Source organism: Dufourea novaeangliae, unplaced genomic scaffold (genome assembly GCF_001272555.1).
Source record: "Dufourea novaeangliae isolate 0120121106 unplaced genomic scaffold, ASM127255v1 scaffold65, whole genome shotgun sequence".
Classification (NCBI taxonomy): Eukaryota; Metazoa; Arthropoda; class Insecta; order Hymenoptera; family Halictidae; genus Dufourea; species Dufourea novaeangliae.
This window is the reverse complement of record NW_015373961.1, coordinates 647,744-672,176: the sequence shown is the minus strand read 5'-3', so window position 1 is coordinate 672,176 and position 24,433 is coordinate 647,744. Positions and strand designations below refer to the sequence as shown.

General features: G+C 40.8%; 2 protein-coding genes across 2 annotated transcripts; one reads left to right on the top strand and one right to left on the bottom strand.

Moving 5' to 3' along the window:
- Positions 1–308: 308 nt before the first annotated feature.
- On the top strand, positions 309–1,384 carry LOC107186500 (nurim homolog). The gene is made up of 3 exons (XM_015574371.1): positions 309–578; positions 699–1,179; positions 1,261–1,384. Exons 1-3 carry the CDS (start codon positions 449–451, stop codon positions 1,382–1,384), a joined length of 735 nt encoding a protein of 244 aa, XP_015429857.1. The 5' UTR covers positions 309–448.
- Positions 1,385–1,416: 32 nt separating this feature from the next.
- On the bottom strand, positions 1,417–23,488 carry LOC107186455 (dynein heavy chain 6, axonemal; the record flags this gene model as incomplete). Its single annotated transcript, XM_015574317.1, has 61 exons — positions 23,444–23,488; positions 23,242–23,365; positions 22,599–22,791; positions 22,389–22,530; positions 22,035–22,274; positions 21,778–21,950; positions 21,436–21,528; positions 21,122–21,305; positions 20,857–21,026; positions 20,371–20,772; positions 19,796–20,027; positions 19,576–19,725; positions 19,380–19,508; positions 18,493–19,173; positions 18,240–18,386; positions 17,753–17,929; positions 17,282–17,593; positions 17,028–17,138; positions 16,795–16,931; positions 16,385–16,575; positions 15,875–15,990; positions 15,452–15,597; positions 15,236–15,381; positions 14,810–14,942; positions 14,480–14,696; positions 13,514–13,648; positions 13,241–13,426; positions 12,949–13,150; positions 12,537–12,718; positions 11,949–12,172; positions 11,653–11,861; positions 11,254–11,509; positions 10,872–11,063; positions 10,583–10,807; positions 10,231–10,486; positions 9,807–9,997; positions 9,538–9,710; positions 9,009–9,192; positions 8,745–8,916; positions 8,435–8,596; positions 8,109–8,285; positions 7,824–8,020; positions 7,514–7,759; positions 7,050–7,287; positions 6,676–6,978; positions 6,403–6,588; positions 6,155–6,327; positions 5,434–5,794; positions 5,123–5,360; positions 4,666–4,802; positions 4,399–4,589; positions 3,671–4,116; positions 3,272–3,472; positions 3,104–3,202; positions 2,891–3,033; positions 2,625–2,795; positions 2,378–2,557; positions 2,207–2,302; positions 1,925–2,125; positions 1,732–1,849; positions 1,417–1,637 (listed from the first exon to the last, which is right to left on the bottom strand). Coding segments are annotated over exons 1-61 (12,063 nt in total), but the record flags the coding sequence as incomplete, so codon positions are not given.
- Between the last annotated feature and the right edge of the window lie 945 nt (positions 23,489–24,433).

The window sequence follows — 24,433 nt, the reverse complement described above, 5'->3', positions numbered from 1 at the left end:
CGGGGACACTGGCGCCACCTGTGGGGGTTCTGTGGCCCCGCGCTGTCATCATACGGGGTCACTGATGCCACCTGTGGGGTTCTGTGACCCCACGCTCTCACTAACGAGGTCCTTGCGCCTCCACCCGGGGGTTCTATGACCCCACTTTTCACACACACGTATTTCACCAATTTCCTTCTTAGCAATATAAAATCACTCGTATTCACAAGTAGCAGTTCACGCCATCTCTAGTATATAGACAGCTATTTTGATCGGTGATTTACGTGTAAACAATTACAAGATTTTTCTAATACGACTGAATACGACTAATTCATTGACCGATGGATCTCAATTGTATAGAATTCTTATCGATGTTATAATTATAATGTAGAATATGTAATTATAAGCCAAGACGGTGGTGATTTAATGACCCTTTACTTGAAATATTGCAATTTGTATCAATCTAAACATGATTCTAAAATGCATCAGTGTGTTAACATGTGCTGTGTGTTTTTTATACACCTTTTACGTTTTGTGCAATTTAACATATTTTCTATCGTATCATAAAGGAAATGAAAAAACGACTATTCTGGAAAATGGTAAAGAATGATCATGGTTAATTGCATCTTGTAATACTTGCATATCAATGTTTTCAATTATATAAATAACGTTCTATAGCGTATTGTGGCAAAAATGTATTTGATAAATCTCTATTACAGATGACTCTGGTGAATCTGCATTATGGTTATTAATCTTAAATATGTCTTTATTGAGTATATTCATAGTGCAACATACGCTCATGGCCAGTGATTTTGTGAAACACTTGTTTTGTAAAGTGTATATAGATTATATGGGGAGAAGTGTGTATAATGTTGCTAGTGCTATGGCTCTGCATTTGCTGCTGAATCAGTGGCAAATTATTCCATCCATTTCATTATGGAAACTTGATACATCTTCCAATAATGTTCTATGGTTCATATTTACTGCTTTCCATGTTTTGGGTTGGTCAATAATTTACAGTGGATGTTTAATGATGGATATAGCTGAGTTAACTGGACTGAAAGAAATATACTACAAATTTTCATCCAGACCAAGTCCTGTTGCAATGAAGTCCAAGGAATTATTGCGTTATTACTCTCACATGAGACATCCAAGTTTTACAGGCTTCATCATTATTTTATGGATATATCCTTATATGACGTAAGAGATGTTTAGAGTACTAATGTCGTGTTACAATAAATAAATACTGTGACTAAGTAATTCATTTTTATTCTTTTACAGATTAGACAGGATACTGTTGGCTTCAATACTCACAGTTTACATGGCTTTGATGTGGACCATTGACAAAGAAGATTGTAATTATCATGCTAGTCTAATTAGAATGAAAGAAAGAGAATTATTTTGATAATCTGCTTTACTTTAAAAAATATAATTTATAATTTCAATTAAAAGAGCTGTTCCCTTTAAGATCCAATATGCCTGTTCCTTTGCAGATGGAAGTAATACTGCAACAACAAAATTTGTACTATGTCCTGTTGTAGACAGTACACCTGCACGTACAGCTGTTTTGTACAAGGGACAAACATATCTGGGATCATCCTTTGATAATTCTAATACTGGATTTATGTGCAGAACCGGCAAAGTTGGATGCATTTCACCTAAAACAGATATCCTGAATAATTTAAATTTTTACTCTGCATCATTAAGATGCACTTTTCTTAAATACTATATTTCGTAACGCTAATGTGTTACCTATGTTTGCATCTATTAAACTCATCGATTGAAAATCCCATCTACCAGCATCAATGAACAATCCATGTATTAATACTCCATCCTGTGGTGCAACTAAGCCTTGATACACCTTCAATACCTGTAGGAATCATTGTTCTGCTGCAGTAAACCGACTCGTTAAGCATATTTGAAATTACATGAGCAGTAATTAGACCTCATGTCCAGATTCTCTATGTTCCTCCTCAATTTCTTCTTGATCAAGAACCACTTTGGTAGGAATGAAATCCAACTGCAGATGATCAATAGGTGTATTATATTTCCTTGCACAGGTTTGGAGCATGCCTGTTAAAAATCCTTGTGGAAACGATAAGCCAGAAATCCAGAAAGAAAGAGGTTTTTGGTGGATCAGCCAGGTCTGTGATACCAAAAGAGCATTGTGAAAGTGCCCAAGTAATTTTGTAATGTACTTCTTCTCTATTTTAAGATATATTTATACTTGAATGAAATCGACTCGTAGCTCCAAATTTCTTATCCAGCTTCCCAGTGTTTTTAACGAAGGATAGACGTTCGCGTTATGCCATATTTGTGGTACCTAGTTTATGCGAATGTAATGTTGAAATACCGTTGAAAAATCGTTGTAGATGAACAGAAATATAACGATAGAAACCTGATTATTGACAAGAGCGTTGAAGACATTCTCTAATTCCTCGGACATGACTACAAACCCTTTAATGGCTCGTTGCAAATTTTCAATTGAAGTGCATATTCTCCTTAGCAGTATATTATATCTGTCGACCTCGTGAATGAGGACAGTGGTCAGCGACGGAAGTCTTCCTTTCGAGTCCCTCTGTGAGAATTTGGTAAATCTATCATTTCGATAATTCATCCTCGTATCGAGAAAGATTTCCACTTACTATCATGTGTTTCGGATTACATTGTTCCGGATCTATCTTGGACTGAATTCGAGCTAGAATCATATCCGCAATTTCGTACGCTATATCCGAAGTGGATTTTCCTTCTTTGACGACGGACTCTTTCGGTTGCACTTCCAAAATGGTGTTCACGATAAACTGTGCTTCTTTCAACTATCGCATATACAATTATACAATGTTTTCCAGTTAGATTGATGATGGAAAAAAAAATACAAATTATATTTCATGTCCTGATCGACTCGATTTACTTGATAACTAATGTTTGCGTTTTCGTGCATTCCGAAGACCTCTGGATCATCGATTATGGGGAAATTCTCCACGAAATCTTTGTACTCTTGCAATGTCTTGAAGACAGGACAGTAGTATTTCCCGGAGGGCGAATAAACATAATCTAGAAATTACGAGCTTGGTAGAAATAATGCAATTTGATAGTGGGAAATTTCCACAGAAAGTGATCTTACTCTCTATTAGAGTTTTAGGAGAGAAGAATATATCCAGTATGGTTTTCATACATCTTAGATCCCAGCTGTCTGTGACCCGACCTCCGTAAGTAATTTCGCCTAAAGTAAATTGCGTTTCAAATTTCTGTCATGGTCATATCATCGTTTCGCAGTTTAACAAAATTAAACCTGTGGTGTATATCAACGCGTTCCAGGGTATCTGCTCGTGCACGCAGAATAATTTCAGATTAAGTAAACAACACTCCCTGTCGCTGTCGTTGAATTCATAAAGAATATTCCACCCCAATGGACCGAACTTCTTCCGTTCTTGAATGATCGCGTGGAAGAAACAAACTCCAAATATAGTTTTGCGCCATCTTTCTTTTAAAACTGTAAGAAAAAGCGTTGTAAATTATTGAAACATGATTTCATTACAATGCATACCATTTTTGTTTTAATCTTTTGCGGTTCTACGTCGACGTGAATTCTACATTAGTATTCACCTTTTTTCACACGTTTCTAAAGCGTACGTAATTTACACACCGCAAAAGCTTAAAAGAACATCCCGATAAGACGCTCCGTTCTTACAGTGCTGCTCGAAGAATTCATCTTCCAAATCGTGAAGCGCTCTTTTTATGTTCGCCTTTAGACCTTTCGGCGGTTCGTTGGTCACCTTCACCGCGTTCTGAAGAACAGAAACCGGAAACGCGACGCTCGGCATCGAGCTCAGAAACAATCGAAAATCGGCGTGTATCTTCCCCTCCTGTTCCTCGGCGATTTCCAGAACGATTTGCTCCATCTTAATCATCCACGAGGTAGCCAAATGACAATTCTGTAAGAACACCCATCTACCCTCCATGGTGCCCTTTCGTATATGGCCCTCGGCGACAGGCCCTTGACCTTGCCCCAGCGAAATGGAATCGTATTTCTCGGAGAAACCCGTTTCAGCTGCAAATCTCAGAAATCCACTGAACGGATCCGATCCTGTGGTGAGGATAAACACCAACGGTATTTTGTTCGACGTGTTTGTGAAACTGCGAATACATATGTTAGAATAGATTTCGTTAACGTAGTTCGGTGTCTTTTCCTAGAAAAATCTTTGTTCTGTTTTTTTTCTTTACAGGTACAGTAGACCCGCAATAATTACCCGCACTCGGAGCTCTAGGGACGGGCAGTTTTAGGAAACGGGTAAATATCGAGAGCCAATAGTATGTACGATTTCCCTCTTACCTAACCCAGACCTAAACCAGACCTAACGGATATTCATCCAGCAGGCAATTACCGCGAGTCTACTGTACATCAGTTCTGCTACGTACAGGAGCTGCAACGCTACCATCGGCGACTCCACGAATTTCTGACCAAGATTCTTCGCCACGTAGGCGGTGATTGCGAAAATCAACTGATCTTCCTTCAATGCTTTCAGCAACATCAACTTTTCTATGTCAGTCAATCGATTGTCCCAGTCGCGCGTCGCTTTAATTGTGTTGGTCGGTATGACATTGATAGCCTGAAAGTTCCGTTGTTGGTATAATTCGTACACGATTGTAATTGAAATCAATTCATAAAGAATATGGACTAGTTACTTCCTGGAAATATCCAACGGTTAACTGAATTATCTTGAACGCGTCATTCATGATATTCTTGAAGCTCGGGAACGTGTTGGCCAGGTAATTCACCGAGGCCCACATTTGACCCGTCAATGTCGGATAATCCGGCATATCTTCCTATTTGAAGAAAATATCTTATAAACCAGTCGCAAAATTCTGCATGCGACCTGGACGACGAAAAAAGGTGGTTAACGTGTGAAAACAATTTTTCGCGGAAAAGACCTGCTAAGTGTTTTTTTTTCTCAGATTTTATTCCCCATGTTTAAGTACAAATTGTAAATCAACGAACCAGAAATCTGGAATTGCTCCCATTGGCCATGACGTTTTACAAGAAATACCTCAAACCTCAAAATCGATTCCTTAACAACCACCTTCTCGTGGTCCAGTTCACATATACATATTTGTTTCGATGAAAGTCTCCGTGAATCGAAACTTACCACGCCGATTTGCGTGGCGCCACGTAACATAAAATTCCATTGCGCCTGGGTGACAATATTCTCGTTTATATGGATCGCAATATTCAGCATAAAACTGAAGACCAATTTGTGTTTCTCGAAGAGACCGCGCGAGACGTTCGTATAAACGGCCAGCGTTATCTCGATGAGCAACGTCTGCAATCGTCGATTCAGATCCTCGTCCTTTTCGGTCATTTCGATCACCGAATTGAATACCTAGGATCGCAGAAATTAATCAAGAGAACAAATAACGTTCTTCTACCTGATTGAAATACCCTAATGATAATACCTGATTAAAATACTTCAATGAAAATTGGTACATAGGATCGATGTTCGCGAGATTGGCCACGACGAAATAGAGGACAGATCCACGATTCGCAACCGATCGATACCGTTCACGTGCCACCGATATCTTCTCTTCTGTGGCTTCGCTCTCGATCAATCTGGTGGCGATGATCGCGGAGGTCTCTTTGCTGTCGTTCAGGGTCTCTATCAACTCCTCGTTATCCAGAATATCGTCGCCCGCACCGTACAACAGCGTCAGTATTCTGTCTTCGATACTCTGCAGCTGGCCCTTGTCGGCGTTTATTTTCATTATCAAATCGGTTCTCATTGTTTCGAGGTCCGGTCTTTCAAGGCGCACCACGTCCCTGTATGAATAACAAACGAGAAAAAGCTTATTTTGTGTTGCACATTGTAAAATTCAACCGAATTGTGGACTTCTGAGCAGGGCTTGAAATGAAAACAGTTATGAAGAACCTAAATTCCAGACTATATCAGTTTCAGTTATAGTTCCTATATCAGCTCCAATATTAGTTCTATAATAGTTATATTTTAGATCAATTTTTTCAATCCGATTCTCATAACGAGTGTAAACAATTTTGCAGGAAATGAAATTACAACGTATTACAGCTGTAGATTACTGTGTACAAACAAAATTGCTTTAAAATTATTATGAATAAGTAAGTAATAATATGTATATATGTAAGGAAGTAATATGTTGTAATTACGCCAATAATTGCTCCTCGAGGCCTCCAATGGTCACAGTGAAATTCACTATAGTCACTTTTATGCAGACTTCCGGCAGATAATGAGGATTCGCGATCTTTGTCGTGATGTACAGCCGAAAATTTTTATCGTAGTCGACGTCCGTGTCGCCGAATCGTATCAGCATCCTGCCGCCCTGATCGAAAATCGAAGATGTTTCATTCACACTTTATCTTCGTTACGTAATAATTCTCTTAAAATAATCGCTAACCAACATGAAGATTTGTTTAAGTAACACGGGCTCTAAACTAGGATCCAACGTTTCTCCGATTTCTTGCAACAGTACAGGTGTCCCGAGCCTTATAGACGTTTCCAGTATCCTCGTGAAATTCGTATCCGTCAGTTTGCAGATCTTCAGGTTGTTATCTTGTTCCATGTTCCGTATCCACCTGTTCGCCTGTTCGAACGTAATTCAACGATGAATTAACAGAATATGAAGATACCTAATAGGTACTATTTAGTGTAGTAGTACGAGTGATGTTACCTGTTCTTGAGGATCGATCATCAGAGGCCAACGATTCGACTGCGTCACGAAGATAGCGTTTTCCGTGCTGACCTTGTCTCTCGGTAACCCATACGTATTCCATAGTCGAATTTCGTATGGGTCAGCCAATATCGAGATCAGACTATAATTCTCTGTAGTCTTTATGTCATAGTTTTTGCAACTGTTCAACCAAATCTGGACCAATTCTTCTCTGTACTCGTTGGTGAACGCGCCAAGATACGCTAAAGCCCCGGCGGCGACCATCGTGTCACCCGTTAAATTCACGATTTGATTATCGAACTCCTACAGAGGAAACAATTTTGTAGAATCTCCAAATTTTCCTTGCTTTTTTAAATGTGACTCGATTGTCGTACGTGCGTCATTTTCTCCCATCGGATCCGTTCGTCCACCAACGCGGACGTCAATCGACCGGATCTGTTCAGTCTCGCCTCTGCAAGCATCATTTTCGTTTCTAAAGTTTTCAAATTCTTCAAAGCCGTATCGTATTGCGTCTGTAACTGCTGGATCTTTTTCTCCAACGCGGCGAGTTGACCCTGCTTGAGGGCAAGAAGTTCTTCGATCGCTCGCAGCTCCGCTTCCGCTTGGTGTAACCTACAACAACGAATTTTCGAATAAGAAGTAGTGATCCTTCGATATCTGTTCTAATTCTCCTCTAGCCTATACAATGATTCACACATTCGTTCATAAACTTCCGAAATAACAATTATCTGTCAACAATCTTGTCCATCCACGAGTAGCCAAAATCCGATTGGACAAGATCAGCACCGAGGGATAGGCTGTAATTTCATTTTCCCCACGTGAATATTTTCTTATTCACCTTTGGCGTTTCGGCTCGACAACTCTGTAGATCTTGGCGTAGCCGTCCATCGCTCTCACCCAGATGCACATCGACTTGCACGCTTTGCTCTGCCTGGCCACCAAATCCGGCCGAAATTCCGGATGATTGACGTATTCCTGCAGCCTGTTTAGAAGCTTGTCGCTTATCTCGTCCTTCGGGTACGCCATCAAACGGTCGAGAAAATGTATGTCGCCGAGAACCAACTTGGCCGACGGCCAATCTGTCCTGGAAACGGGGATCCGTGCGTAACAAACACTCCGGGAAATGTTCGCGAGATCGACAAACATACTTTTCACCGAGCAACAAATTAACGGCCTCCATGACGAAGCGTACCAAATGTGGCGGTTTATTAAATACACGAATTTCGTTGATATCGTTCTTGTTCAATGCTTCCAATGCCTTTTGAGCTTCCATCAGGGCAGGTATCGCCGCTTCGAGGTCTTGTCTAGCGTCAGCTTCCAAAACCGCTGTTTCGTCCGCTTTCAACTGATAATATATACATACTTCCATGAATACCAGAACTAACCAGAGGATTCATTGAAATACTGTTGGTATTTTGTAAGTGTTATCGTACTTTTGCCGTTGCTTCCTCGGCGGTCACGACGTACTTGGCTTTGTCGCACTCGAATTGTTGTTTCGCGAGCATTTTCACCAATTTCGACACTTCCTCCGTGCTCACCTTCAACTTCGGGGCAAGCTCGACTAAATGCTCTTTCATAACGGCGACCATCTCGTTGGTCTCGAGCAGTTTCTGTTCAGACGAATATATATACAGGGTGTTCCGTTTATCACAATCCGTGATCACAAATAGAATCACATAAGCGTGAAGCCAACCATCTTCGACTTCAGTTTGAAACACGTTGTCGCTAACCATGTCTATCATCTTCAAAGATCACTTACATTCAGCCCATTCGCGATTTTACTCTTCAGTGTCTCGATTCCGTTTCTCTTCTTTTCCAGGGTGGTACGAAATAGTTTCAGGAGCTCCAGGTAACTGCTCGGCGTGGTGTAATACCTTCGACGCATCTCCACGAAGAATCGGACCGTTACCTCTTCCACAGTCTGCAATTATTATTCGAATTTTATTACAATGTGTCGAAAATTTTTTTCTCATTTCCCATCCTGTACATGTATACCGAAGGGCTTATTGCCCGTTAAATAAATTAACAATAATAAAAAACAGACGATTCGTAAATTAACAACAGGATACCTCGTGGATCAAGACGCAAATGGAACTGAGACCAGCTAGTTTCGCCGAATCCGTTGACACAACCGCGGCCAATGTGTTCTCCGCTACCGAGAGTAGGGCATCGTTCGGCCATTTAGTGAACCAATCGATCGTGCAACAGTTCACCAACGATGGAAACATGCGACAGCGATGTCTGTGATATAAGTATTCCCATTAAATTTGAAAATAATTTGATTTCGATTATGATCATGACAAACGACGAAGAATTCATATAGGAAAACCGACCTAAACGCATCGCCTATAGGGCTCATACAGATCATTAGGTGAAGCTGATTTCTGACCCTTCCGATGAAGAACTGATATATTCCGTCTCTGTTCGTTTCGGTAATACCCGCTTCTTTCGCCGCGGGTCTGGTGGCTATGATAGCTTTTTCTAGTTCGTCCGCCTCGTATAAATTCGGTACCTCCCCTAAAGTAAATGTATAAATACGAACCGATAATATTGCTTTTCTTTCCATATATATATACGTGACATTTAAAGAATAGTATTAGGCTGTCAAGATCGTTTCTCTACTTTCAATCGCGATACACGGTCTGTCCGAAAAGTTTCCAAACTGAAATTAAAACAGTTTTCCGTAAAATGGTGATGCTCTTCATCGTCAAATATTGCAAATAGTTTTCCGTTAAAGAGGTGTTACCGTTCACAATAATCATAGAAACTCTGGAAATGGTTCTGATAGTTCTTCTTCAAGATGGTGGATTAGCGAATAAGATATGTAGGCTATGAATATTAATTTCATTCAGGTTATGTTACCCGTGTTTAAGGTATTATTTATGTCCTCCAAGAACTCTTCCTGTACGATCTGCGTGTCCGTGAATAAAAACGTCGTGTGCATCGCAAGGGCACCGGGTTCGAAATAAAACCGTCGAAGGTCTTCGTGCCAGGCGTTCTTGTCGTACGTACGCGTCACTTCGATCTGATAACATCTTCCAAGAGGAAGATCATAGATCTACGTGAATCGCTTTTGATTACATTACGAACGGGAGAGTTTCGTGAATTCCACGATGATATAATGTACAAACTTGTAACCGTTCAAGTGGGACGCCAGTTTCGTTAGACTTTGCTTTCCCATTCCACCGACACCGACGAGAAGGCCGTTGCCCCTCTCGGATCGAAGAATTCGAGCCAGCCTGCAAACGTGCTCGATGGCGTCCATGAAGAAAATTATCCCCATGTCCTTACCGACGGAGAAGCGGTAATCTTCCAAATAGTCCTGCGTTGAAACGGGGCAACGATAGCCGAGGAACGTATAAAAAATCGGATACAGTAGACTCGCGATAATTACCCGCATTTTGGGGCTCTAGAGGCGGACAGCTCTGGGAAACTGGTAATTATCGAGAGACTAGACGTCATTCGATAAATTATTGTTGGATATTAATCTAACAGGCAGTTATCGCGAGTTTACTGTACTTTCCAAAATTATCATAGGTCCAAGTATTTCGATACCTCCAAAGTCCTCTTAACTTTCGGGATTTCGGTGAGTTCCTCGTAGATTCGTTGCTCTCTGGCCGCTCCGAACGCCATAAAATCACCGAACAACAGTGCCGGTGGCTTCTCCATGCTTTTCTCGTCCGGTAGTCGAACCACCTCGGTGCCAAAGGTACCGGTGCATACGTTGTTCAGAAGTCTGTAGAAATAACTCTTGTCCTCTGTGTTTATCAGACGATCGTGGAAGACACGAAGGCACTCGTGATAGAAAAGCCTGAAGAAGGGACACGCGACCTTCCGTTAGTCTCGTTAACTGCGACAGTCGCGTTAAATTGTTGTCATCGATGAAACACGTTATTCTCGTGGACACCTGTACATCTCCTGAGGCTGTTTTATAAACGTGGCGTTGACTTGCATGATACCTTGGATGCACTTGGACAGATCACGGAGATTGAAGATGTAGTGACTCTTTTCTGGGGTGGGCAACAGATCCTCCGCGATTCTTCGATAAATGTCCACAGTTGCGTTCACGATTTTCTCACCCACCAGTTTCACAGACTCGACGAAATCGTCCAGGAACCCGTGCATTATCGCCCTGAAAAAAATTAATTTCATCTCCGACTAGATTCGAACGACCATATTTTTTTTCAAGGCTTTACTTGAAAATTCCTTTCAACGACATTTCGGTAGGTGCTGGGATGAGCAGCATCGCGAAGTGCCTCACGAATCTTGGTGTTAGAGGATTTCTACCGCCACCTGGCGGTGCGCAAGCCGCCACGAATACGACGTCCTCTACCCGTTTCCAGAATAATTTCTCTCGATCGTACATCCCTTCGAAGTCCAACAGTTGTCTGGGAAGTTTTAATGGAACATTAACAGCACACGAACTCTTGTGGTATCATCCACTTGTCAGCAATATTAGTCAGAGATCTTTGATTTTTATTAAGAAGTATGCTCCTTCGAAGTTTTGGGGTAAAAGTACCCTGCAATCCTCTTATTGAAATTTCAATTAACAAGACTTTGGTCGATGCAACAACTTACCGCAATAGTTCGATCGGCGGTTGGGAACCATAAGTATCCAGTTTCGGCATATTAACGTCATCGACGAAGACACACATACGTTTTCCAATCGGCGCCCCTAAAACGGTCCTTTTTCTCCTCTCCAGTTTCAGTTCGAGAATCTCTTGGGTCCGACCGCTGCTGGTTTGAGCCGAAAATATCAAGGTGATCGGTACCCAGAGTTGAGTGTCCTCCAAACTTTTCAGCATCACCTTCGTTATCACTGATTTTCCAACTCCTGTACACGCCGAAATAATGTTTTAAATTTAAAACAGCCGTAAAATGGGCGTCTTTTAGGCGTCATGTGCTATCTGGGTCGTAACATTTACTTCATAAAAATAATACTTATATAAAAATTTCATAAAAATATTGCTCCCTAACCGGTGTCTCCGGTGAAGAACACCGGTTTGTTCGTTTCCACCATTTTCTTCATCATATAACCGAATCGTACGGTGTCCACGGTCGGTACGAGAATATCGAAGAACGGTGTCTCGCTGTCGTACAAGAATTCCGGCATAATGTCCGTCCAAACGTCCAATCGATGACCCGAAACGTTCACGTAAAGATCCCACAGGTCGATCGATGGCAATCTGAAAATTAACAAAAAATCTGTCACAATTCTGTAATGTCTACAGAATCAAATGAGAGAAAAGAAAATCTCAAGTCGATGATTTTACAGTGCATCTTCGTTTTCGTCGAACTGCTTTCTCACAAAAGCCTCGAAGATCTCCCGAGACGCATCGACAACGTTACCACCGACCGACCAAAGGTAAGCGAACACGAACATCTGGATGATGAACGTTTTTATTCGTGCTTTGTCGGTGGATCGTTCAATGGCTTTCGGCTCGTTTAAAAAACTTTCGATTATCGTACAAGTCATATTTGCTTTGCTGATATCCACCTATCGGTATGAAATGTAAATAAACATAATGAAATATTTTTTCTCGTTGGTTCGACGATTTTGGCTTCGAAATATAGTGAACAGTCATCACCAGACTGCAGATGTTTATGCAAAATACAATTTTGAACACTAATATAGAAAAAACAAAATTGTACAGAAATCTCTTTTTTATATTAGGGGTTTTAATATGTTAATAGTACTGCATAAATAATATTAAATTTCACTGATATCTTTACTTTTTCTAGATTTTGAAATTCAGGGGATACAAAGGCATAAACATTTGCAGTTTAGTCATCACCAACCACGGTGTTCCTCTCTGTTCTTATTCTCTTTAGACACGAAAACAATTAACATACATTTGTACCTGAGAAATCGGGAAATCGCAGTTCATTCTGCAAAAAATTAGTCCCGCCTCGAAATATCTTTGGAAAAGATTGACGATCAACTCTCGATATTCATCTTTAAGAAGCGTTTCCGGAAGATTCGTCACCCAAGTCTTCACGTATGGCATCCACTTTAGTTCCGCTGGGTCAACGTACACCATTCCTTGAGAAACAAAAAAAAAACATAAAGTTCTCTTTTACATATGTTACTGAATTAGCCTAAATGATCAATGGTTTATAAGCACAAAATTCTAATTTATGTTAATGTATAATAACCGCCGATTGAACTCACATGAAGTTTGCTTAGAAAGTTAAGAATATCATAAAAAATGACATTATTTTGTGGTACCCCTATAAGAATAACCCTATAATTTTTCGTGATTTTTTTTGTACCGCATCGGCTGACAGTGGCTGGTGACGCTTGAGATAGATCCATCACTTCGAAAAGCATCCGCATATACGGCGTGAATTTGATCCTTTCAGAGTTGGCCAGGCAGAGCATTTTGTTGTCATCCAAGACGGTGTTCATGTTTTCGATCCATATAGCGTCGACAGGGCCGTCGCATACGATCCACTGATGATCCTCCGTGACAGACTGAATAGTATATCGATTTCAAATGATAATCGTATAGAAGGTCTGGTTCAAAAAGACCGAGGACTTTATGTACAAATCGATGGTACTGACTGCACAAGCATGACGAACAGTGGTTCCTATTAGTCCGTCATGCCACTCATTGGTCATCATGTCCACTTGTCCATACAATTGGCCTATGGTGATCGCTTTCGGATTGATCACGTACGTGTGTACCGGTTGATAAATCGGCCCGCGTACACCCATCTCGTGGAGTCTGTTGTACGTCGCGGCGAGAGTCTAAATGGCATGAAAAAAAAATATATTTCATCGTATTCGTAAATCGGAACAAACTTCATGAATTTAGCTATCTTCCGTTTCGCTTACTCGCAGCACAGTGGTCTTTCCTGCGCCGGTTGGTCCGACCAGCATTACACCGTGTCTCACCTGTAGACATTCGTGAAGCTGAATAGCTTTCTTCAGGGTGCAACGTTCTGGCTGCAGTCTGGCTTCTTCCATTATCTGGGAAAACCGTGTGGCAATAATTAAAAAAAGGTTATCTCGGTTGGAGAATCTGTATAATCTAATAGATAACACTGCGCAACGCGGATGTTAATCTGTAACATCCTCTAGACGAACCTGTAGAGCTTCTCGTCTCAAACACGAATCTGGAAGCAGAATTGCTCTATTGCCATCTGTTTTCGAAAACAACACGAGTTTTGTGGAATTCAAGTGTATTTCGAAAAATCCATGTTTTTCTTCAGAAACTGAGGGTGATCAAGCAATTTTGCTTTCGGATTCATGTTTGGAACGAAAAACTCTAAGAGGATCACCCAGTGGATGTTGTAGATTAGAAGAAAAAACAGTTTTAATTTGTTAAATAATGTTCATTCGTAGAAGGAAACCATTGATTACGCCACTCGCGATAAATCTGTCGAATAATTATTAGTTACGTAACCGTGATTAAAGAAGATAGATTAGAAAGAATGTATATACAGGTTGAGTCATTTAACTGTACCACCTAAATTTACTTATTATTTTTTTAGTGGTATATACTAGTTGAGTAATTATTAGTTTTTGTCTGCATATACCTTAATAGTTTTTTACTCAGCATTCAATATTCTTTCAAATCACAGAGTCTAATATTGCACATTATGATACAAAAACTCGTGGTCACCTTCGTATCTCGATTAAAAAACGAAACATCAAAAAAATTAATTATCACATTGTATGCCCCGTTCGATATCAAACAACTTTCGTTTGAAACATCTTTTTATACAACAAATAGTTCATAAGTAAATTTCGGTCGTAAAGTCAACTAACTCACCTTGTATACATGAAATTACTAATTACCGTAATAGCTGTTTCTTGCAAAACACCGTAATCCTCCTCGGGGATCACAATGCCTGGAAACAGATCTCCCACGATACCCTCGAACAATTCGGCGTCGTCACGCAAGAACTTCGGTATGTTGCTCTCCCTTAATGCACGAATCAAGACGACGTCCTCAGGTTTGTCGGGATTGTCGCGTTTCAAACTGCCCGCCATTACCAACACGCTCTTCACCGCCCTTTGCGAGCGAAACGTTCGGAGAAAAGGCGTGAAAAAAATGAATAGGGAAGACTTTGTTAGGGTAAACGATTGTTGGATAGATAAACAAAAAGAAAAACAATAAAAAAACACCTCATTCCGAAGTCGTAATGATCCTGTTGAGAAAGTTGCTCGCTACTGAGCGTATACATTAGAGTCATCTTCTGCGATAACGGTTTCGACGACTCGAATCCCTCTGAGTACAATGTGACCTCGGCTATCAATTCTGTAAATAAAAAGTACCTTGAATTCGGTGTACTTCGTGTTACGTATGAAAATCTAATTTTGGGACTGATACTGCATCGATACTATCGATACCTGGCTGTAAATTTTGATCTGGTATCGAGTAAAAGGTAGCAGACAAAGATACAGGTATCAAAAAGAATTCCTGAATTCATAAAGTACTTGGAAAAATTCGATTCTATGGTTCATGGGTATCGATATCTACTTAGTTGGTTTAGAATTGGTATCGATTGGTATCGGTTCAAGAGTATCAAAAATTTGAGGGTGTTTGCTTACTGTAATCCGGAACCATCATGGCGAACGGTCGGAACAGGGCCTTCAAATTATCGGGTAATTCGGTACGACCTGCGTAACCAGGATTCATGGTGATAAATGTCGCGCAGGACATCACTAGCTTTATCATTCGACCCTCGAACATGAATCTGATGGATAGAGATTAAACACATGCTCTAATATCGAAACATCAAGTTAGTCTACGACGACATTCATTACTCTTTCGCCCTGGCGATTTTCGCGTTCCTAATCGTAATCAATTGTTGAGCTATCACGGACAGCACCTCGATGTCTATTCTGTTGAACTCGTCGAAACAACACCAGGCCCCAGAAGTCGCTAACCCAGAGAAGAATCTCCCCATCATCTGTAAAGAAACGTATTGACCTACTTTACCAATAGATACGCCTTGATCTAACAGCATGACTCTCTTTTCTTTATGTTTCATATTTATACTCGAGCAACTCGCTTTCTAACGGCGAACTGCCAAATTCAGAGAAGATCGGTTCGGTCCGATCCTACCTGGTGAAGCGCTGCGGGCCCTTTCACTTACATACATATACTATTTTTGTGTATTTATGCAATTTTTCATGCGCAATCTTGTAACCATTCGGTTTCGTTTTATCGGACATTTTTTAACGTACTCTGTAATCCAGACCCTCCGAGCAATTAAACACGACGCACTGAACCGCAACAGCTTTCGCTAGATCCTTTGTAGTCTCAGTTTTTCCGGTCCCGGCCGGACCAGCCGGAGCACCGCCTGTCGAGCAATTTTTATACATAATAATAACACGATCAGCTTTAAAGGGTTAGGCCGTCTTGGATGTGTCAAGGTCATAGTCATTTTCGGCAATTTTGTTTAAGAAGATAATGAAATAAATGGAAAATTCAATATAAAGCCTTTTTGTCCGCGAATCTCTCGGCTCGATTTTGTAAGAAAGAAACAAACAAAAAATACAACTGTTTCCGTCAAAAGTTGCACAATATAGGGGCTTTACATTAAAAGTTTTAATTATTTCATTATGCTCCCAAAAAAAATTGTCGAAAATTACTTGAAAATTATTTGACTTCTCGAAGGTGGTCTAACCCCTTAAGAAGCATACGTGTTTATAGGGAAAAGATTCGTTGAATTTTTGGAATTCGTTGTTGTATACCCAGATCTAACTGAAGGGCTCCCATAAGGCACAGGTAGCATCGATCGGTGAGGGGCGTTATAACGAGCCTCTTCTGGGCGCCAAGATACTCGTATCCGTAAAGATATTCGGCGTTGCTCATACGTGCCACGCAATTGTCGATATCTGTGTCCCAGTAGTAACGCAACGCTTTCATCCAATCGAAGCTCGTGCTACAGAGCAGAACAAGAGAGAAACCAGATCACTCGAAGAAAAACACGTCGACGAAGTATATCAACATTGCTCGCGATGAAACTTTCCATAGACCAGACCAAATAATTCGATCAATGCTCGAAAAGACATTTTTTCATCGAAACTTCTTTCTGTGATATTTTGATTATTTTTCATTCTCGTCGATTCGTAATAATTTAATTATTCGTCGATGATCTCACCTGGACGATACTTTGTGCTCGACCATAGTTGTCACGATGTCTCTGGCATGAACGTCCACGGTTATTAAATTGATTATAACGTCCCGTATCAATTTCGGCAATTCACCCCTGACCATCACCGCTAATTCATTCAAATCCTAGAGATCGAAAGAAGTAACTGCTCCACGGAGATGATTCACGGAAAAATTGCAAAAACGAATTATAGGTAGAAAAAAAATATAACTGTACTGAACCGTGAAACATTTCTGCTCGAACGCTCGCATGTTCTGCAGCACGTGACCGTTCGACTCCAAGATTAAATGGATATTTCGGGTCCAGAAGATTTGGGACACGGTGAGGATAATCTGGAACGGACGTATTTGGACCGTAAGACGGTGTATTCTTTCAAATTCATGAGAAATTCCTTAAAAAAGGTATTTATTGTGTGTAAAAAAAATAAAAAGTGATAAATAAATGCACCGTCGTTGTTGCAGACATATTGTTTAACCTGGGAAGGATGCATAGACAGAAATTGCTGTCGTCCTTTCGCGTCCAGATCCTTGATTCCCTGCTTCATTCGTCTTCTCAACGTAGAGAACATCGCCTCTTCCACTCGACCCAGCCAATCCTCGACGTTCCCTCGGGCTTTCAAGCCTTGCCCAAGAGGGACTCTCTCGCCTTCCGGCGATATCATTGCGACAATATCGGTAGTCATCACCTGCTCGTCACCGGTCCCGCTCTCCTTCATCGCAAACTCCAATCGGTGTATCGCGTCGAAGCATTTCTGTAGGTGTCGTTGCACTGCGTGCGGATTCTTCGTCTATTTCATTGAAATTAGGTACACCGATTAATCCATTCGTATCCACGGCTTTAGAGAAAATCGCAACTTCCTTTAGAGGAAGAGCCTTTAAATGAGAAGCCCGGAAGTGACACATTTAGCTCTCGATTCCTCTCTTCCCCCTATTCGATCGGGGTGTACCTGAGCCAGGATTTCCAACAGCTCGTCGTTCGACAGGAAGAAGAATCGCGGGAACGCAACGCGTTTCGTCTCGAGGTACGCTTCCAGACACTTCATCACTTCGTCCAAATGTCGATTGTTCTCTTCCAGTTGTTCCAACAAGCCCGGCTGGATGCAAGCAGGCATAGCCAAAGGAAACTGGAAAATCGATCGAATGGACAAAATTACATTGTTCATTACCAAAAAGACTGAACTGTATAATAACCCTTCTGTGGGCAACCAAAATATTTACAATATTGAGCAATCGGAATACCCTCATTAGATTCATAGTTTTCCGAAGCTCTTAATTTTCCCTTCCTATAATATACCAAGTGCTGTATTAGACAAGAACATAAAAAATTGTCAAAGGAAATTTAGAAATGGATACCTGGGAAACCGGTTGCCTACACAAGGGTTAACATAGACATTCAGATGTTCTGTTTCCCGAGACTGATCCGGTATAAAGTACCTTGAACGTTCGTCTCATCAGGTCCTTCCAAAACTTGTCGACCTCGATGAACAATTTCGCCTCCATCGGTAGCTGTCTCTGAATGTCTGGAGCCGAGAATATCGCCTCGAGATACATCCACTGTTGCTGCAAGTACTGCCACGCTTCCTATGGTAAACGATCGTGAGATTTGGGCAACAATTTGTAATAAATAGATTGTAACAATTTAACGAGCACGCAATGTATTCTCTGTAGAGCCAACGAAATTTCATACCAGAGTATCGACGAACAGATCGAGCTTCTGAACCCATTCCTCCACCAACGGCCGTATCGGTCCAACGTGACGGGACGCGTTGATGGTCTGCAAATTGATATTACTCTCGTCCATCGCGGTTTGCACTTCCTCCAGACTGCCCAAAATAAATATGTCCTTCTCCTCTTTATGGGGCACTACCACGAACTTCAGCTCTTCCCATGTTTCCACGACCCTCTTCAGCATGTATTCCAGATTCGCCTCGGAACTAGCCGCAGCGGCGACCTCCATCAGTTCGTTCGGCTTCAGAAAAGCGCCAAGATTCTCCAGCTGTACCCAGGTTTTCTTCACATCTGGCATGAACATGTAGTTCAATATTTGCTCGATTCGATCCCAGTGTCGGTCCCGTAGATCGGGATTCCTCAGGTAACCCAGAACCGGTAATTTGTTTCGCAGTAGCTCGACGTTCTCCTTCAAATCGGGCACAATGTTATTTGGCGGCAGGCCGCGTTCCAATTGGATCAGATTCTTCATGGTACGCATCGTGAACGAGGTGATATCGTCCACGTTCAACGTATCGAAATCGGCCGAATGCCACTCGCAGACAGCGCTCTCCCATTCGACGAGCGTCTCCCACAACAGGGTGCGCAGCCTCAGCTCGTTCGTCACTTGATCCAATACGTCAAATCTCGTCTGCTCGAGCTGTCACGACCAAAAAATGAATAACGCATTTATTTATTAAGGAATTTCCACGATTAAAATGGTGGTATGGAAGTCACGTGACTTTAAAGTCACACGGAGCTATACAGGGTTAACGGAAATTGCACGAGAAAACAAAAACTCTCGGAACTCGTTAAGAACAATAAGGAAATTGCAAGAAAACTTCTTCTTCCTAAACTTTTCTATACCTTGAACGCCCTTTGATGAGCACGATATTCCTCCGCGATCGCTGAGCAGGCTGCCAGTCGGTTACCAAGGTCCTTCAAAGTATCAAGACAGGCCACGTCGTCGCTTTCGTAGTCCAATAACCAAGGTTGCTATTAAAGGGAAAAAATTGGTATGTAGATTTCAATGCAAACAAAAACAATTCCGACGACCACTCACCATTATTTCGTCGTGGATCTCCGATATGCTCTCGTTCAATGCCGTAATATCCTTATGGAGTTGAGCATTGAATTTGTTGATCAACTTCGGTCGCGCCTCGAGCATGTTCTCCACCACCAATCGTAAACTGGTGAAATGCGCGCCGATTCCCTAATTTTTAAATCGACACGTTAGAACGATATATATGTACCTGTCCGGTTATATCATAATATATCGTCACCAGATAATTCGCCATATCCATCGACGGTATAGGAAAGTTGAACTCCTCCATCAAGTCGTACAGCTCTTTCACGTAATCGAGCTGCGCTTCCATCTCATCCACGGTCTCCCGTGCCTTGTCCACGAACGTTATGTACGCGACATAGTCTTCCGTAGTGACCGGGTCCGATTCCAGATAATTAATCGAGTCAATGGCTTGCGTCAACAGAGCGTCGACTCTGGTCTTTCCTAGCCTAACGAAACGACAACAATATATATCCAGAAAGACAGTATAGACACTTATGATACCCGAGTATATACAGTAAACTCGCGATAACTGCCTGCTGGATAAAAATCCGTTAGGAATGTAGGCCCCCTGTTCACACGCATTACTTCAGCTGTGTCTACACTACATAGCAAAACAGTGATATATGACAAATTGTTGTATAACTTTGCTGTACAACACGTTTTGCGTACCTCTAAAACACCAAGTACGTATCCCAAGTTAGGAACTGCTCTTGAGCCCCAAATGCGGGTAATTATCAAGAGTCTACTATATTTAGGGACTTCTTAATTTTTCAATAAGCATATATTTACCCAGGCATAACGGCTTCGATCACTCCGATCTTCCCTCTGGGAGCGATTTCCGCGGCGACCTTGAATCGTTCCAGTTGAACGAAGAAAATGCCCAACGGCTGAGAATCGATAACTTTACCGATCAATTCCACCTCGCTTCTGTACCGTATGCTCCACTCGCGGAACAACTTGCAGTCCCGATTGTCGCGAATGATATTCTCATCGAACACTGTGTCCTCGCGATGGAATTCGCGAATACCATCGAAACGTACACAGTAACGTTTCACGATATCGAAATTCTGTTTGAGAATATCTTTCAGCTCGATTTTCAGGGCTCGCGTGATCGGGTCTTGCTTCAGCACGTCTTGCATCTCCGGAGGATTACCGGAAATCCGTTCTTCTATCTTGCGATTGATCATAGGCCTTGAAAGAAAACAGGGAACAACTTTGAGGAACTTTGGATGTTTAGAATTGAAAGAAAATATTCAATGCCCGTTGATCCGATACCTGGTGAACGAGTGAAAGAAAGGATCAGAGAGAAGAGGTCTGATCGCGAATATATTCTCCTCCCACATAATTTCAATCGTTTGTATCACGAACCGAAAGATCGATTCGGATGGATCCATTACGATTTCCGATGACGGTAAAATTAGCAGATCCACCACGAAATATGGCCACTGCAATGAACAATGTTTTTTTTTTAAAGTAGTCTCCTCATCTTTTCGTTCACTGCAAATAACGATTAAGACGTCACCGATAATGTGGTGTATACCTGAATACGTGGGTTCGTAGACAATGTTTTTTTCAGCGGAATATCAATTACATCGTTCTCTATCATCTCGTCGTCGGGTAAACATTCCGTGTGAGTCCTCAGGGCCGCTATAAACGCCGTGTAAGTGTTTACCAGTAGACCGTGCATCATGTTCGTTTTCATGTAATCGATCAGGTGAATGAAGCTGAACATTCAAATGTGATATTGATTCTTTAAATTCTCATCACGTATAAAGTCGTATAAATTAAAAGTAAAGCAAAGCTATTGAACAATTTCTAAAGTGAGTAGACACACCACAAGAATAAATGGCGTACCAAGAGAGCCGGTAACATTTCTCCCTTTTTCTGGCCTGCTCGATATAACTCATTTTTAGAACACCGTCTTTCGGCATTTTAAACTTAACAGCACTGAATTCACCTATAATTTAACGAAGCTTATTTAACATGTCGTTAGATGTTACGGATTATTGAAATCTCTGTAAATAACTACTACAAAATTTCATATATTCTATTAGGTTTGCTTCAAAAAATCGAAAAATTTTTGTACGGAACATTTTTTTGGCATTTTCAAGAGTTGGAGAAATAATAACGTGTATTCACTTAAACAGGACATACTGTATACATGTATAGTCTTCTAAAACGTTTTGTAACCGAAACCAAACCAAATAATTACCCAATTTTCCAAAAGCAGTTTGTTCGATCGTTATATTAGAATCATCCGGTGTGTATCCAGCTCGTAACAGTGCACCCAAACAGGCGTTGTTAACAATATCTTTCGCTAGTACCCTGAACTCGTCCAATTTATCTCTGATTCGTTCGAGTTTAGCGAACTGTACAGAAGAAAATCGTGAGTATAACGCCGTCCAATTTTACGTTGGAACGACGGACAGAATGGACCATGAAATATATCACACCTGTTTCTCTACGAAATAAAAGAGCAGCAATTTTTCGATCGTGCTACCATCGAAAAAGTTTGAATCGAGAAAGACCGAGCACATCGACTTGATCTCTAACAAAGCTTTGCTGAGAATCGGATCCGATATAAAAAGATTCTCTTGTAAATAATTTCTCGCTTCCAAAAATTTGTGACACGAGATCGTTTTCTTCCATACGAAGAACGCCTTCCACTTTCGAAACACCACGAACGATCTTATCTGAAATCACAGAAATTGCGTAAAAACTATTTTACCTAACCCAGACCTTTTTATTAGAAAAAGGTAGGAAGAGTAATAAATATGTGGAAAAAGATATAGTAAATTATTGTATACGTTTAACACTTTCAAATAAAAATTATATTCCCTTTCCCACTGTTCGATCGGCGTGAAACTGATTTCGTCGGATGTGTATTGGGTTACACCGCTGGCGCTGATCGTCATGTACGTTTTGCCCACATCTTTGTAATGAACAAGCCTAGAAGAAACGGCGGTTACATCGTATCGTTATCATGAAATTCCGAATAGAAGAGGGTTCTTATTCACTTCAAGGCATAAGGAGTGAAATACTGCGAGGATCGGCCCACAGCGTAGATCATATAAAAAAATCCAATTTTCGGATCATCTCGCAGCTGTCGGATCAACTCCAGCTGATCCACCAACGGAGGCGCGTCGGTGTCCTTTGGTTTGTCTTGTTTTTCCGTAACCACGAGCGTTCTTTCCCATGGTAAAAGTTTTTCTTTCCGTAAAAATAAAAATATGTATAGGTACGTATACACGATAATAATTTCTCTACCGATTAGAAAAATGTTCTATCGATAATATTACAGAATTGTCAATATATAAGGTGGTGATGATGGATGGTGGGGGAGATTTTTCTGCTTAAGATGAGACCGAACACGATAAAATTTGGATCATAGTTCACTCACTTCATTTTAACTCACATTATCTTTTATTATCTTTTCTGACAAATTATAAATGACCCAACTTGTATCGTGTTTGATCTTATGATAATCAGAAAAATCTCACCGATATAATGATAAAATTTTCATTGCGAATTAAAAATAAAAAAAGTTTCATTGCTGCAAATAATGTTGTCACACCGATGTGCAGGCTTTAAATACACTCGCATGCGGTCCCGAGGACTCGAGCTCTCAGTAAGATTTCACTGTATCGCCGAAACTACTACGTTTCTGTCCTGGTGGAAATGCGTTACCAGTTGACACGACTTCCTCTTGTACCGTTCTCACTGGCGGAATATACGGTTTGCAGAATTCTCTCCTGATCTTTTCTTGTTGATCGCTGAACCCGGTCTACGGGAAGAATTTTCGTTATAGACTCTAATCGGACAAGGATCGACCGAAAGATAAACAGAGAAAAATTGTCCTCACCAACGGTTCTCGAATCACCGGTTTGTGATCGATTTTGTCGAGCATCTTCTTATGCGGCACGAAAAATGGTATCTCATCTCTCCTCCTGAGATTCCACGAGAATACATGTAAATAAGATATACATTTATACAAACATCGAATTCTAATCGGAACGAAAGAGAATCGTCTTGAATGTAAAACGAATTTGTCAGAGTAACAGAAATTTTTTATAGTTACTTCTTATATTGGCGAGGTGGTTTTCGGCACAATCTGGATGGAAAGTGGATTGGAATTACTGTGTCCATTACAGTGAACGACTCGGAACTCTTCGACGAGATCGTATGCTCGGAAATCGATTCGAAACTTTTTTTGCTTTCGTTCTGTTCTGTATTTTTATCCATTTTTTTTATTTATCATCGTACGACAAACATAAGTCTTTTATGTATTGTACGATGACTAAATCGCTCGACTTCTCGTCGTACACTGTCCCGATCGTGTGTATCGATTAAACAGGTGAAGTTCTGCTTTCGTTTCCCGGAATGAACATCTTTACAGTGTTCTGCAGAGACATGATAAAAGGGAAAGCGGATTTATGCTTATTATAATGAATCTTCTTAACTTTCTATGCTCCATTAGCACACTAAAGCTACCACTAACATTTTATAATTTGAGGAATGGACATTGCAACGAGTCAGCTCTGTTCTTTCTGATTTCATTTTAATGACATAAGAGGAAAAATATTAACCATGTACGTACATACATACATTAAATGAGACAAATTTCAGGATAATTTACAATGAACTTTACACGAAACATTTATTAATGTTTTCCAAAAATATTTACCCTCTACTCGATCGAAAAATTGATACGTCACTGAAGAGTTTATACACGAAACAATTTACAAAAATCTCTGTACAACAGTAAGTAAACACTTTTTATCAATCTTTTATTCGACTCGGCCTTGGGTGTTTAATGCTTCATATTCAGGAGAGAAATAAATCACGGTTTATC

Coding starts and splice junctions, on each gene's coding strand:
- LOC107186500 (XM_015574371.1), top strand. CDS start 449: ATGATTCTAAAATGCATCAGTGTGTTAACATGTGCTGTGTGTTTTTTA. Junction 579..698: donor AACGACTATTCTGGAAAATG/GTAAAGAATGAT, acceptor TCTCTATTACAG/ATGACTCTGGTGAATCTGCA. Junction 1,180..1,260: donor TGGATATATCCTTATATGAC/GTAAGAGATGTT, acceptor ATTCTTTTACAG/ATTAGACAGGATACTGTTGG.